The following is a 14,150-nucleotide window of genomic DNA, read 5'->3' as shown; positions in this document are numbered from 1 at the left end:
ACCACTTGCTCATATAATTTCCGCAACTCCTCGGATACAGCACCTTGCTCTACTGGGAGCGGCTTCTGTGGTTCTTCTGCCGGTCGTGTACGCGTAAGTGGCGGTGATTCGTTTGTAGAGAGAGATCTGGCAGTTTTCTCCCTTCCAACATCGGTGTTTGGGGTGCTGGAAACTTCCGCTGACGGTGCTGCTTGACGAGTAAACTTTTCTTGAAAAGTTGATATTTTCCGTGGTGAGGATCTGCGATGGTGACGTCGTCTTCGCTGGACTTTCACAGTGGCCTCTTTGTCGGTAAAGCTGTCTCGCCATTTGTTCAAGTATGGTGATCTCTTTGTTGATCTGGGGACAGTCTTTGGAAGAGGCGCACCCTGACACCCTGACAGTTAGGTCACTGTAACGTGGTTGCGCTAGGGTTGTCTACTGAGTGGGGTTCGCCGCATCGAAGGCACACTGTGGAATTTCTGCAAACACCTTTCACATGGCCAATCTTCTGACAGTTGAAGCATTGCATTGGTCTTGGAATAAATGGTCGAACCTGGTGGCGAAAGTGGCGAGCCTTCACGTAGGATGTAAGACAGTCACTTTTGAACGTTATCCTCACACAACGTGTGTTACCGAGGCGACCAAGATGCACAATGACGTTGTGTTCACTTGCTGGTTTTATGAGAACTGGGAGGTCTGCGGTAGGTATTTCATTGTCAATGTCATAGATGACTCCTGTTATTTGGCACTATTCGCTGGCACGATGGAACGGACCTTGATGTTACCCAGCTGCGTTACATGTTGTAGTAGGTTCAGCGCCCTCCGGTTCATCACATCGATTGCCAGGATGTTTTTCCCAGTGTTTATCCTGACATACTTGATCTCGTTCGGCACAGTTTTTTCTATATACACGAAGAGTGCTTGCCTATTGAGGACGCGTAGGTTGTCAGTAGCGTTCTGTGGCGCAAACAGGATGGAGTAAGGCCATCGTTAAGGCGCAGTTTTCACGGTAGTCGAAGTTGACGCTGAAGATGCGTTGAGAATTCTTCATTTGGCCTTGCGGTACTGGACAAGTCGAAAGCTGTCTTCCGAGAACTCGTCAGCTAATGAGGAGTACAGCTCTGCGTCCTCGCTATCGCTCGATGTATATTCTCGCTTCCTCGAAGCGATGTCCACCGGTGAACGGGAACCGGGAGCGTCCTCGGGGTGTTGTACATCCATCACCGCGATGTAGGGGGCGGTAGACCCCACAATAAGTGCAGTGAGAAATCCAGAAAAGCACAGAGATGGGCTAGATGTGTTCCACAAGAGAAGCACTTCGTCTTCCTTCTCCCATTGATGAGAGGGTAGCCATTCTTGGGGATTGGCCAAGTATACCCAATAGACCAAGAATACTCAGTAGACCAAGAATGGGGTAGCCCAAATATTAAAAAAAGTTAAAAAAATTCCAGCAAGCCGATGAATTTCAAGCCCCCAAAAATAAGCTTCACCTAAATATACATTGCTTTATCTGTAGTTCAAACTTTTAAAGAATCACTCCATGTTTTCGCTGAAGCATCGTAGCACATGTGTTCCCGTTTTTTAGCCTCCCCTCATACATACGTATATGTTAGATGCGCACCTGTGCCAATTGCAGTCCCGTACGCACATATACGTTATTTTCATCCTGCTAGCTTTTCACCAAGTTATCATGAACTAAATGCTTAACTTATTGTTCAGCGAATGAGCACAACATCTGCAGTCGTACGCGAGCTATGCTTTCGTTTCGGAGTGGAGAGTGAAATTTGGGAACGGAAGTGGCAAGCTTTCCACTGAAAGAAACAAAAATAGAGTGTTTTGTTATTCTATAGTTCCCCCCTTTTTTTTTCAATGAGGAATTTTTTGCGCTGCACTGCACCATCAAACAGTGACGCATCAGACAATGCGCCATTGTTTGAAAGCTGTCTGGCCAAAAGGTGTATTTCCAGTGCTCGATAGCGTCTCCTGAAAATAAATACAGCCATTCCTTTACCCTCAGTGCCCGGATTGTGGGAAGGAGGTTAGCACTCTATCTCATATGCTCTGGCAGTGTCCTGCGTTACGGGATACGTCCCTCACCAGCGAACGGCACAGGGACGAGGCCATATCTAGTACGGAGCTCAAGCTCCAGTCCATGGCCGTCCAGAGGGCCCGTGAAAGAGCGGAGAGGCTTGGCCTCCCGATTCTGACATAGAAGCAGCCAGCGGCGAGCCCCCGGCTCGCCGCTGAGTCCCTCAGGACCTCAATAAAAGTTCATTGTCTGTCTGTCCTTTACAAGCTCACTATAGTTGCCGGTGCGGTCACTGGTATAAATTGAGGTTGCCACTTTTGCGAATTATTTATCCTAATGCAGCAGCGTCTATGTTGCCCGTTCTGACATTCTTAATTTATTTTCAGTTGGCTATAGCTTTGTTGTATGATAAGATGTCCTTGCTTTTTTTCTATTTTATTGGAATAAACCATCATAGGTGAACACTTCTACGGGAAATATTGGCACATTCAGCTGGGCATCAGACTTATACGTTATATCTGCAAAGGTTTATTTTTTTTTTTTGGAACGCGCGCCATTCACGGCTATTTCATTCACCAAAATCGAATGACATCTCTACAAGGATAAATTTCGTGGTTTCCCTCAATGTCAAGCAACTCATTTTACTCTAAAGATTAATGAATATGTTCAAGCAGATACTTCTATGTTAGCCACAAAGCCCAGTCCCCAAAGAGCGCCGAAGGGCTAGTCGCTGTCTGTGCAGATGACAGTCGAGTCTAAGGCCGCTAGGGCCCCAATATTTTATCTTCTGCGAGCGCTTTGTCGTCCAGCCATTTTAAGGCTTCACGTGGACTGTATTTGGCCGCCAGAATAAAAAAGAACAGTAGCAGAGGTCTCGTCGGGAACCACACAAATTGCACAGAACGCACATGACAAATGACTCGCCTGGTGCATTCACACGGCCGAGTGGCAGAAATCGCGAGAACGCTTTGATCGCAAATGGTTCGATTTTGTCATTTGCACAGGCTACCACTTAGCATGTGGGGATGTTCGCAATAAAAGAAATCCGAGGACACCTATAGGCATTTCATATGAGTTGAGAATGCGAAAGCATTAAAGTCCAATTGGACGCTCCTGGGCGGTTCTTCGAGTTTTGCGCTGCGAGTCATGTGCCATATAGTGGTATCGCTCGGGTCGCACGTGCTGCCTGATCCAGCCAGCAGCAGCAGCCTGCGATGTAAACGCCGCATGCCACCGATGTCCTGCGCGACGAGAGACCGAGGAAGCAGCAGCGGCCACCAAGGCCGGCAGGCGCGTAGAGGCTAAACCCCGTAAGGTCCAGAGAGACAGATAAGGACCACGCGCCGCCTTCCGAGAGTGAGAGCGAGGGTGACGTGGCGTCGCGGCGATGCCCTCTCCCCTCCCGCAACAGGGCAGCAGCTGTTCCCTTTCGCCCACTCTGCTCCGTCGAGGCGCGCTCGTGTACGTGGCATTGCATCCAATGGGAATTTAGGTGCCGCCTTTCACTGCTACAGACGCCGCCGACTTTCTAGCTCAATGGGCCACTTGATGCTTTCGCATCAATAAAGCAGCAGGCCAAAGTGGGGGAAGTAGGCTAAGTATGCTAGTCGCATTAAGAACAATTTCCACCCGCCGTGGTTGGTCAGTGGCTGAGGTGCTGGGTTGCTAAGCACATGGTCGCGGGATCGAATACAGGCCAGGGAGGCGGCATTTCGATGGGGACAAAATGCGAGAACACCTGTGTACTTGGATTCAGGTGAACAGCAAAGAACCCCAGGCGGTCCAAATTATTCCGGAGTCCCTCACTACGCCGTGACCCATAATCAGATCGTGGTTTTGGCACGTAAGACACCATAATTTATTTTTTTAAAGAACACTTTCCTTCGTCTTAGCTTACTTATAGTCCAGGACCGCTATTAGTGGGAGGACGAACTCGTTGGCTCGGTTAGGCCTATCCGTTCGCGCAGGTTCAAGGTAGGCTCAAACTTCCCGAGGGCAAACTGAACCAGCTGTTCAACACTGTGTTTTCAATGGCTGGTTCACGAGAAATACACGAAGCTTTAATTTAAGGCAAGTTTCGGAAACACCATTGCTGCATGGCAGTTCTTTGGAGGTGTGTCCTATTCTTGGGGCAGCGCTGCTACAGTTCTGCGCGCAACAAAGGCGCTTTTGGTCTACCTCGTGGACATTAGCTTGAACCACATACTCAAGATGCTTGTTACTGTGCATGCTTGTGCTTGTTACTTGGACATACCGCGTGTGAGTGTGCGATGCCTATGAGGTGGTCATTTCGAGCATCAATAGTCTCACCGGAAGTAGTATTTTAGGTGTATGGCCACGCAATCATGTCCAGCACTCATTAAAGAATGTCTCTCTCCCTCTCTACATAATTATCCACATGTTGCATTTATTTTCGTATCAGCAATTACTAGGTTCGGCCAATTGTTCAGAATAACTGGTGATGTAGCTGTACTTTGGGATGGCGATAAAAGTGTTGACACCGGTGTTTCACTTGTGCACCATCTTCTGGCCGTATCACGCTTCATCTCTCAGTAATAGTTACCGGCTTGCTTTATTTTAAGAAGGCACTCTGACGTGACATAGTGTTTTCTTTGGCCACATAGCCTAAACGCATAGCTATGACAATAACTTTTACTAACACGTTGAAAGATACGCCATGCGTACATGGCGGAGCAAACATACACACACAGAGAGACACACGCACACACGCACACACACCACTCATCCTTCCGCGTAAACTGGCGCATACTTTTTCATCTGACATTGGTGATAGTGTTCAACAGTGCCACTTCACGCTAACTTTACCGCTTCCGGATCAGTGTGGACTAAACTCGGTGTGACTGAATGCCTGCGCTGGGACGTACACTAGACAAAATGGACTTCATATGGTTTCCGATTGACCCCATGACACACTTTTTGACAATGTTATCAGCCCAGCCATCACGTGACGCGAGATCGTTACGCCTGCGCCCGCATACGCCATGCCTGAAAGAAACGCTGGGAGTTCTTTTTAGATATAGTACTTATGGCGCATCTTCCGAAAAAAAAAAAAACTGCGAGATCTCCATTTCCGTGAACCATAAACCATAGACAGGCCCACAATAATTATCAGAGCTAACTCTGGCGCAAACGTCTACGGGAGAAGTAGGGCGGTTCAGCCAGCACGGAAATGTTGGTATTCAGCACGTGGCGCTTTGCCTAAACTTAGCCATTATTTCAAACGGCTCTGGGACTTTGCAAGTCGATCACTGTCGACAAAATGTTGCGTTATAAATGCAACAATTTGCAGTAATTACGCACGTGCGCAGAAAGACCGCGAGTGCTTGTAAATTTAGTAAAAATGAAGGGTAATAAATGGCGCTATACCAGGGCCTCTGAAGCCAAAATCACGTACAATAGACAAATGCCAGTACTATACATAATTCCCACGACAGCTGAACAATCGCAGTGCCAGAGTTTCCACTCGAGTAATTATTGTAGGAAACTGCCACAAAGCTCGAGCACGCATACGCGCGTTCTGTACAGGCACCTTCACCGGCTGCAGTGCCGTGGCCGCCGCGCTGGCTCTGCCTCCGGATGGGAAGGTGGTGGCGCTGGACCTGCACGAGGGCCTGGTCAACGTTGGCAGGCCACACTGGAAGGAAGTACGTGTGTTCACTTTTGACTGCATTCGCGCGGCCACGCCGAAAACATCTTGACTTATAGCCGTAACGCTATACAGTGTTTGTGTGACGCCTTGTCGCGTCGATTTTATGCGCCAGTGGCAGCGAGAAAGGGACTTCCGTGAAATTATAAGGTTTTCGTATAACTCTTTGTGACAGCAAGCAAAAATTGCGGTGGCTCATACCCCCGTAAGGCAGAGGCTACAAGCGTTTAGCAAAGTGAAACGAACAGTGCATACATTCATTGAAATCGCCCATACAACGCACAGAACGGCACATGTGATAAAGAACAAGCTCGAAACGAACATCCGAACCACCAATAAAGCATTGCATAGCTCCCTCAGCAGTTGTAGTGGTGGTTTTGCAACAGCTTCGCTGGAGATCAACTTTCGCAGGGCCGGGATGTCGAGTCAAATTTTTGTGTCCCATTTGTAATAGATGCCAGGAAAATAACAGAAAACTGATGACCTGCATGATGCACGGTTGCCAGATGCACATTGACGCACGGGCATGAGTTCTAGCCGCGTTGACGTTTAAAGCTCTCTTTTTTTTCGGCGAAGGCGAAGCTGAGGATGACATGTTGGCACGACGACACGGTAACGACGACGACCTAACGGAAACGACGGACGCAGTTCACGCAGTTTCGAGTTTTTTAAGGTAACACAAACAGGAAAATGTTTTCTGCTGTACTAATAAACTAAACTTCAGCAATACCAAGTGAGGTCGCTCTTACCCCGTCAGCAGTCTCGATAAGCAAGAAAAGACGTAAAAAAGTAAGGACAACGGCTGGCGCCGCCGTCTTAGAGTTCGAGCACCAGTTCACCATGACGTCACAGATTTCGACGACGCCTGCGCGGGCCTAGTTAAGTTTTCATCGGTTAAGGTGAGCTACATTGTATTCTAAACGATCCCGCGGCTGATCATAGAAAGTTTCCACGGAGCCCCAACTGCCACAATGCGAGAAGAATGCTTTGAAATCCGTGACGTCACACTTGGATACCGGCGCTGGTTGATTACTAGAAGCGATAATGAAGGTCAAAGACCGATTGCTTGAAGTGCGCTCCGAAACGCCAGCGCTGGTGCGTAGTGTGGCGTTAGAAATTTCAAATTATTTTTGGTGTAGACCAGCAAAGGTTCTTTAAGCTCGCAAAATTCAGTCTTTGGATCTTTTAGAATACAACGTGAGAGCTTTTGCGATAAAAGAAAAATAACTACGATTGAGCAGACGCCGCCAAATTCGTGACAACACGGCGTGCTAGTTTGGGAATTCCAAGGCGACGTCTCAACTGGTTTTTATTTAATCTTTGATTTCTGGCTTGTCAAGCCTCTAGGGGAATATTTCAATATTTCAAATGGCTAATTTATTTATACAGAACACATAAATGTTTTTCTTTAGTGCCCATTTATGGCGCTTGACCTGTTTCAAGGACATCCCTCGTAAGGCGATCCCACGTTCAGCAGCTTCTGAATGTTTCAAGCTGCAGTGCAACTGAACGCAAGGTGCTACTTACAGGAGTGACACTCACAAAACCGCAGTTTGCTGTCGGAAAATTACACCTCAGTGGCCGTTCATCAGTTAAATGTAAACATATGAGTGTGGGCTTCGTTCTAACTCTTTGCGTACCGCGCCCACTGGGCATCGTTAGTCCGCTAACGATGGTTTGAACCGTCGCTTTCGAGACTTTCCATGCCGCTCACGGGCACAATGTGCTATTGGACGTGAAGGAGGAGAGCTATATTTTCGTCTTTTTCCACCCAGAAGGTGACATTTGAACGCGCTCCAAAGTTTTCGCGATTGTCGAAGTACAAAGCAAAAATGACCGCCAGCTGTCGATGGTTTGAAACGCCGATTTAGAGATCTTTCGAGCCGCTCACGAACATTCTGTGCCATACGACGTGAAGGAAGAGAATTATATTTTTGCTTTAGAAGCAGTTCGCCTTTTCCCCTACTATGCGTTAATTTCCGAACACACACACAGTTACGCGGCCGTCGAAGCAGAAAGCTATGAAGCCGAAATGTCGTTCTGTGTGTAATAAATGTTCTTCTACTCGTTTTCTAAATTAACTACGTTCATAATTGCACAAATCGACATGTGCAATTGCAACATCTGTTCAAGAGTCTAGAATTAGCAGTCGCTCATAGTTGTATGCCAAAACCTCCTATCATGTCAATAATACTAAAAAAATGTTGCAGCTTCTCCCGAAAGACGAAGGATTGGTAGCAATACCGAGGTATTAGGCAATTACAGGAAGTAAGGTTCGTAGTATTTTAGGCTGTATAAACTGCAGCGAACATTCGCTTACAGGCTAAAAAATGTCGTAGTCTCACCCAAAACGTGAGGCATCGCTAACGATAGCGGAGTATTAAGCAAATACACGAACGGAGGTTCGTAGATTTATCGGCGTTATAAATTGCAGTAAACAGACGCTTAGTAATTAAGTCGCCAAGCATGGTGTCACGTGCGCAATGGCAAACATGAACAGATCTTTCACTCGCTGACCACGACCAGTCGGTGTCACAAAGAGCGCCGGCCGCGTGAAGCGATCGCCTCGTGCTGCCTCTTCTTGCGTCTCGGAAAGCTGATATTATACGCTACCTCCAACACTAGGCGGCGGGAACACAGTGCGCACGAAGTCACCAGCCATCTCGGCTCGCCCTCGGCTTTTGCGCCCGCCCTCAGATTACCTCGAAGATTCGGCGCGTGGGCCGCGTATGCGCTCAACCGCGCGGACGCCATGCGCCTACACGAACAGGTTAGTGAAGGAGACGGCTGTTCACCTAACCCGTGCACGTACTCGCCCTCCCCTAGTGCGCACTTGATCACGTGACCTCCAGCTTCGTGTGTGCGGGAAGGCGGTGCTCATCAAGCCAACGTCATTCTCCACTGGCCCATGCATTCTCGCCCTCGCACTCGCAGCACACACGGTGTACGAGCCGCTCAGTCTCCTCGCACTTAGACTATAGTGAGTACTCAGCGCGACGACGGTGAAAGTGAGCCTTGGGTATCCGTATAATTGCTATCGCAATAAAAAAGGTAACACGAAAACACAGCCATATGCTAGGGCAGGGGAAAGGCACAGGGAAATGCAATAAGCGCGCCTAAAAATGTCTCTGAAGAAACATCGGTAATAAACTTGTACTACAGGTGATCTGTAGAATAGGCGCAATCAACGTCACCATTTTTATTTATGTGCGCTTGTTTTCGGAAATGTGTGTCATACACATGTGTGTGTCATACGCTGCTAAGGGGACCAGTGACTGCCCTGACGAAGACTATAGTTCCTCTGCCGAATCCTTCGCTGCATCGACATTCCTCGCTTGAACACTGTTGATCACTTCAAGCCTCCATATTCTTGTGTGCTTCTGTCCTATTTTTTTTAGATAATTGTCTTGTTTAGATAATTATCTTTGTGCGTCTTGTGCGATAGAGATTGCTCTTGAGTGTTGTATCTCTACATGTATTATGTGATGCGTACGTTTTCCCCAATCTGCGCCTGCTCATCTCGCACCACGTCGTGAACTCGTGTACATGTCCCCAACTCGGTATACTCCGGGGTGCAACTGTTTACTTCGAGCACTTATATTCTCTAGGTCATCTGAACGCGTGACGTTTCTTTATATCTTAGAACGTTTTCTTACTACAATTGCTATATTAAGTAAAAAGGAGTAGTCGTCACTATTGGAGTGTCAATAAATATCCTTCTCGTAGTTTTTATTTGAATAAATCAAGGCGAACACCCGCAAGAAAACGACGTTTGTTATTCTAACCGGGAAAGCTAGAACACAAGTAATTAACCGCCTCAGCGCATGCGCAGAGTTCTCGCGGGTCATAACGTCAGCAACGTCTCCTTAATGCTTGAATACTTCACAAGTAGATTGAATGTCGATGTAATTTGTTACTTTCATGCACGCAGTTAAACAGCTTCATTAGGCGGTTTATCTTTGCACCATGCTATCCCTAAAGTCACCCCTCATGTACTTAGGTGCACCGAATCACACGGTGACGCTTTTATTTATTTCTTTTCTCCAGGCCGGTGTGGAGGACAAGGTGGAACTGAGGTTTGGACCGGCAGTTGAATCCTTAGGTGAGTTTCTGAGAGGTCCGTTATATTGTTACCACCGCGACGTGCGTTCACAAGGGGCGTCACCTGTTGTCCTAGTAGCTGGAAGCGCTGAATAAATAAGATCTAGCTTTAGCGGTCACGCGTTACTAAATTGTATTTATTTATCTGTGCACTAAAAATTATTCGATACATTTATTTAGATGTGAGAGGCTTAGCACGCGACTTCTGTGAACGTACCATGTAAGGCAAGCACGGGATACACCTGGATTTCAAAAAGAAACAGCAGCAGCATGAGTAAAGGACAAAACTGCTAACAAAAAAAAAAAAAAAATACAAGCACAATGCCCCTGTTGGTTGAATTGTTGCCGAACAAACATGTTTTGTAGTAGGTTCTAGGAAACTCTGAAATTGCGGCACGGTACGGCTGGTGCTGCGGCGCGCCATGCCGGCGACAGCTGCGAAGCTTTAGCTTGCGGTGGCGTATCAACGGCGGGCGTTCACTGACACCGTTATCGTCATGGCTTCTATACTCTTCCTCCCGCTATTTCCTTAGTGGTTAAAAAAATGGAGATGTAGAAATTGAGAAAAGAAAAAAAACAACTGTGTGAGCTAAATTTTACACTGAGTTATCAGAGACGCAAAATAATGAGAGAGCTTCTAAAGATTGAGTGGTTAAAAGTATAGCAGCGCCCAGAGTCTCAGGTCTCTTAGCGGGAAACGGTATACATTGATGTTAAGTATCTTAAAAGATAAATCGCGAAAAACAGCTTAGAACACAACAGAACTCAATAAACCAGTGCATAATCGAAATGCAGTAAGTTTGTTTGTGGCACTGTATTTTATACGATTGTAAACATAATGCTACTGTAAATGCAGTAGACGGGCACGCGTAGCGCTTCTGTATGAACACTTCCATATTCGCTTCTCCTAACCTTCTGTTTCTTCGACGAAATAAAACACGTTACCAAGGCAACGATTCAAGGGTGAGCGTTGCAAATATTTGAGCTAATCTTCGGTGCTTTTATGCTCAGTATCCCTCTAGCAAAACAGATAACTGCAGGTTTTAATCAATGAGACACCGTCCCCGTCGTCACGTGATCACCGCCGTCGCCATTACCGCCCTCTCGTCGGCACTTAAACTTGCAGGACTTGAGGCCGGAATGAAAGAGCTTCTGTACAAAGCTGTGTGCGTTGTGATAAATCGTGGAAGTTCGCTGCCGCAGTGAACGAGTTTTAAAGCGCAAATAATCGATAACGTCTGGTGATTCCCCCCTCCCTCCCCCCACCGACTTCACGACGCTGCAGACGCCCTGCTGCGCGAAGGCCAGGCGGGCACGTTCGACTTCGTGTTCATCGACGCGGACAAAGAAAACTACGACAACTACTACGAGAGGGCCCTGCAGCTGGTCAGGAAGAACGGCCTCATCGCCATCGACAACGTGAGTCCGCTGGCATGTCGTAGTGTATTTCTATGTTCCATGAATCATACACCTTCGCGGCATCGAGGACTGCAACCTACCACGAGAAGTTCCGTCATCGGAAATGTCGCTACAGCGCACGATCACATCACTGAAAAGAATGCCGAGACCTGGGAATTACTTTATATTCTTTTAATTAGGATGATTCCCCCTGAAACACAACTGAATAGCCATGAATGGGTGAAAGCAGTCTAGAAGAAACAGAGGGAGAGAGAGAGAAAGAGAGAGGACCCAAATCTGGGTCGGCCGGTGAAGGAGAGGTTTAGGTCAAATTCATGCCCAGAAACTAAATATGGGCTAGAAGGACGTGCAAAGGGTCGAAAAAGGAGTCTGCCAGAGGCCATTCTACGGTCGCATGGATACCTCACACCTGTCTATACTTTGTACTTTGGTAATCTTGCTCAGCTAGCCACATTTCACAGAGCACCAAAGTACGAAGCTTGGATAAGAGGAATCATGGGGACAGGCTAGAAAAGCTAATTCCTCCTTTTCAATTGCACTTGAACGCACACCAAAATTGTCTGTACTAATGCGCGGAAAAACTATTGCCGGTGGGTAGGAGTGAAGTGTGTGCAGTTATACGAAAAAAAAATGGCGGAATGATAGGCACACGAAGCCTTGATACATAGGCAAAATATCACGACAGCGATGAGCTCTATCCTATGTCGGGACCTTGTTTCGAAATCCTCAACTCTTTGCGTTTGTTCTTAAGATTTCGTGACGTTTCTTACACTATTTTGGTTAGTAATAAGTGACAAAGAGTAGCCATCACCGTTTTAAAGTGACCGTTTAAAGTTTAAAGTGATTTTCATTTCAATAAGAAGAAAGTTGCGAGTGATGAAAACTGTCACATGGTAACGTGGCAGGGACCCTGCGACAGGGCAGCACGCTGTACTTCCGGCTCAAGCTCGTTGCTGATGCTTCGAGACTGACGATGGCACATGGAGTAATGAAAACAGCTTGAACCTTCTTTTTTCTCAGGCTTGTGTTGATAGTTTTGACGCTGCTGTTGGAGTAACAGACAAGCCTATATTACCGAACGTTGTTCCATTAAATAGGTGGACCTCATGATCCCGTAGTACTTGTTAAAGGTGACGACAGGCGATGATGCGGCACTTTTTTTGTTTCGAAGAAAAGTGAGAAAAGCTATTTTTAAGCAGCAAGAATGGAGAATCAGGCTGTAGACTCCAACAGGAATACAGGGTCCTGATTCATTAAAGGGACATAGAGGGGAATAATAATCAGGTTAAGCTGTATTATGGTAAATTAAGCTTCTGCAAGAGAAAAATGGCTGCTCGTTCTGCCAGAGGAGGTTTGCTAAGCCAGCAAAGGTAGCAAAAACGGAAGACGGCTATCGATGCTGCCCCGAACTTTCAGCGCCAGTTCATTGTGACGTACGTCACGGATCTTGACAGCGCCTTCTCGGGTCTAGTTAGTTATTCATCGGCAAGAAAGAACTGCACTGCGCTCTAAAGAAACTATACACTCAATTTGGCAAGTCTCGAGAAGCTTTTCCTGGGCTACAATGGCCGAAATATGACCAATATGCTTTGCATTTCGTGACGTCATTGGAGAAGCGGCGCTTAGGTTACCGCGAAATTCAAAGCAAGAATCTTGTCTTTATTTTGACAAGCGATGCTCAACCTGTCTAACCCTAATGAATGAAAATAATGTTTTAAAGGAATATTTTGCGCACCTAAGCTGCCCTAACTCCTGTATCCAATAAGATCGTGAGCGTAATGAGCTTCTTGTTGGACCGTACGAAGTAAAAAATTATGCAGATACCACGTGCTGTGGGAATCGAAGTTATGCGAAGCATTTTGCAGGTAGAGCTGGCTATGACGTCGACCCTGCGTTAGTGCGCCTCGACCGGCTCTCGACCAGTCAATTTGTTAACAAAACGTCGTTTCATGCAGTGAAGCACACAAGTAACTGGAACGCCAATGGATTTCTCTGCAAGATCTCGAAACTGGCGTCGTCCCGAGAATTCGTTCCAAGTGGACCTGCCTTGCAAAGTCCACTGCTAGAATTTGTAAATTGCAATGTGGGTCATAAGATAATAAACTTAAAAGTTAATTGGTGAATTCTTGCTAGTTAGTCGATTTTGCATTTCAACTTTTTGTGCAAGTAGTGTCCACCGCTTCGAGTAGACCGGCGCGTAAACTAGAATTGAGCTATCTGCCACAGGCAACCTTTAAACATCTTTGAAAGTGTTCGCTGAAACACCCTGCATACGCTAAAGGCACCGAAGTTCGCTTCGCATTAAAAAACATGTTTGCCTATGGTGTACGATGTCGCTAAAAGCATCTGATTATTGTGGTTATATGAGCCTCCTCATTGCGTATGTGCTCTTGAATTCGGTTGGCCGGTGCCTGCGGAGAACACGTGTGCTTGAACAGTGATCATCTGCATTTTGATAGGTGCTGTGGCGCGGCCTGGTGTACGACGCCAACGACAATTCATCGGAAGTGACGTCACTGCGGGCGTTCAACAAGAAACTGCACGAGGACGAGCGGATAGACGTGTGCCTGCTACCCATCGCTGACGGGCTCACGTTTGCTCGAAAAAGATGATGCAACGTGTGCGAGCGTTGACAAAGACATACGTCAACAAACAACCTAATGCCCAATAAAATATTTTATCCGCCTTGTAAACCGGCCCCAGAAATAGACACGTCAATCACCATGCGAATCCTCGTTGGGTGCCGAATTCATTTCTTTTTTCTTTTTTTCTTGCAAACCCTGGCGGACTTTCGTGATCGCGGTTGGGTGTTGCTGTCTTCCCTAACGAGTGCTGCCAAACTCTAAAGTCAGTTCTCCCTAAATTTGATGCAGATTCCCTAGACTTCCCTAGTTTTCTATTGAGTATAGTTTTTCACTTCACCAATATATATATTTTTTTGCAGAAGTAAAC

At 46.8% G+C, this 14,150-nt stretch overlaps 1 protein-coding gene across 1 annotated transcript in view; it reads left to right on the top strand.

Moving 5' to 3' along the window:
* Positions 1–13,891, top strand: part of LOC126522188 (probable caffeoyl-CoA O-methyltransferase 1) — a 57,244-nt gene extending 43,353 nt beyond the window's left edge. The window contains exons 4-7 of the mRNA XM_072288836.1: positions 5,558–5,676; positions 9,726–9,780; positions 11,065–11,198; positions 13,658–13,891. Of these exons, the coding sequence (XP_072144937.1) occupies positions 5,558–5,676; positions 9,726–9,780; positions 11,065–11,198; positions 13,658–13,810 (461 nt within the window). The 3' untranslated portion in view covers positions 13,811–13,891. The remainder of the gene's footprint in view (positions 1–5,557; positions 5,677–9,725; positions 9,781–11,064; positions 11,199–13,657) is intronic.
* Positions 13,892–14,150: the final 259 nt, after the last annotated feature.

The sequence above is a fragment of the Dermacentor andersoni genome, chromosome 6, assembly GCF_023375885.2.
Source record: "Dermacentor andersoni chromosome 6, qqDerAnde1_hic_scaffold, whole genome shotgun sequence".
Lineage (NCBI taxonomy): Eukaryota > Metazoa > Arthropoda > Arachnida > Ixodida > Ixodidae > Dermacentor > Dermacentor andersoni.
This window is presented reverse-complemented; position numbering and strand designations above follow the sequence as displayed.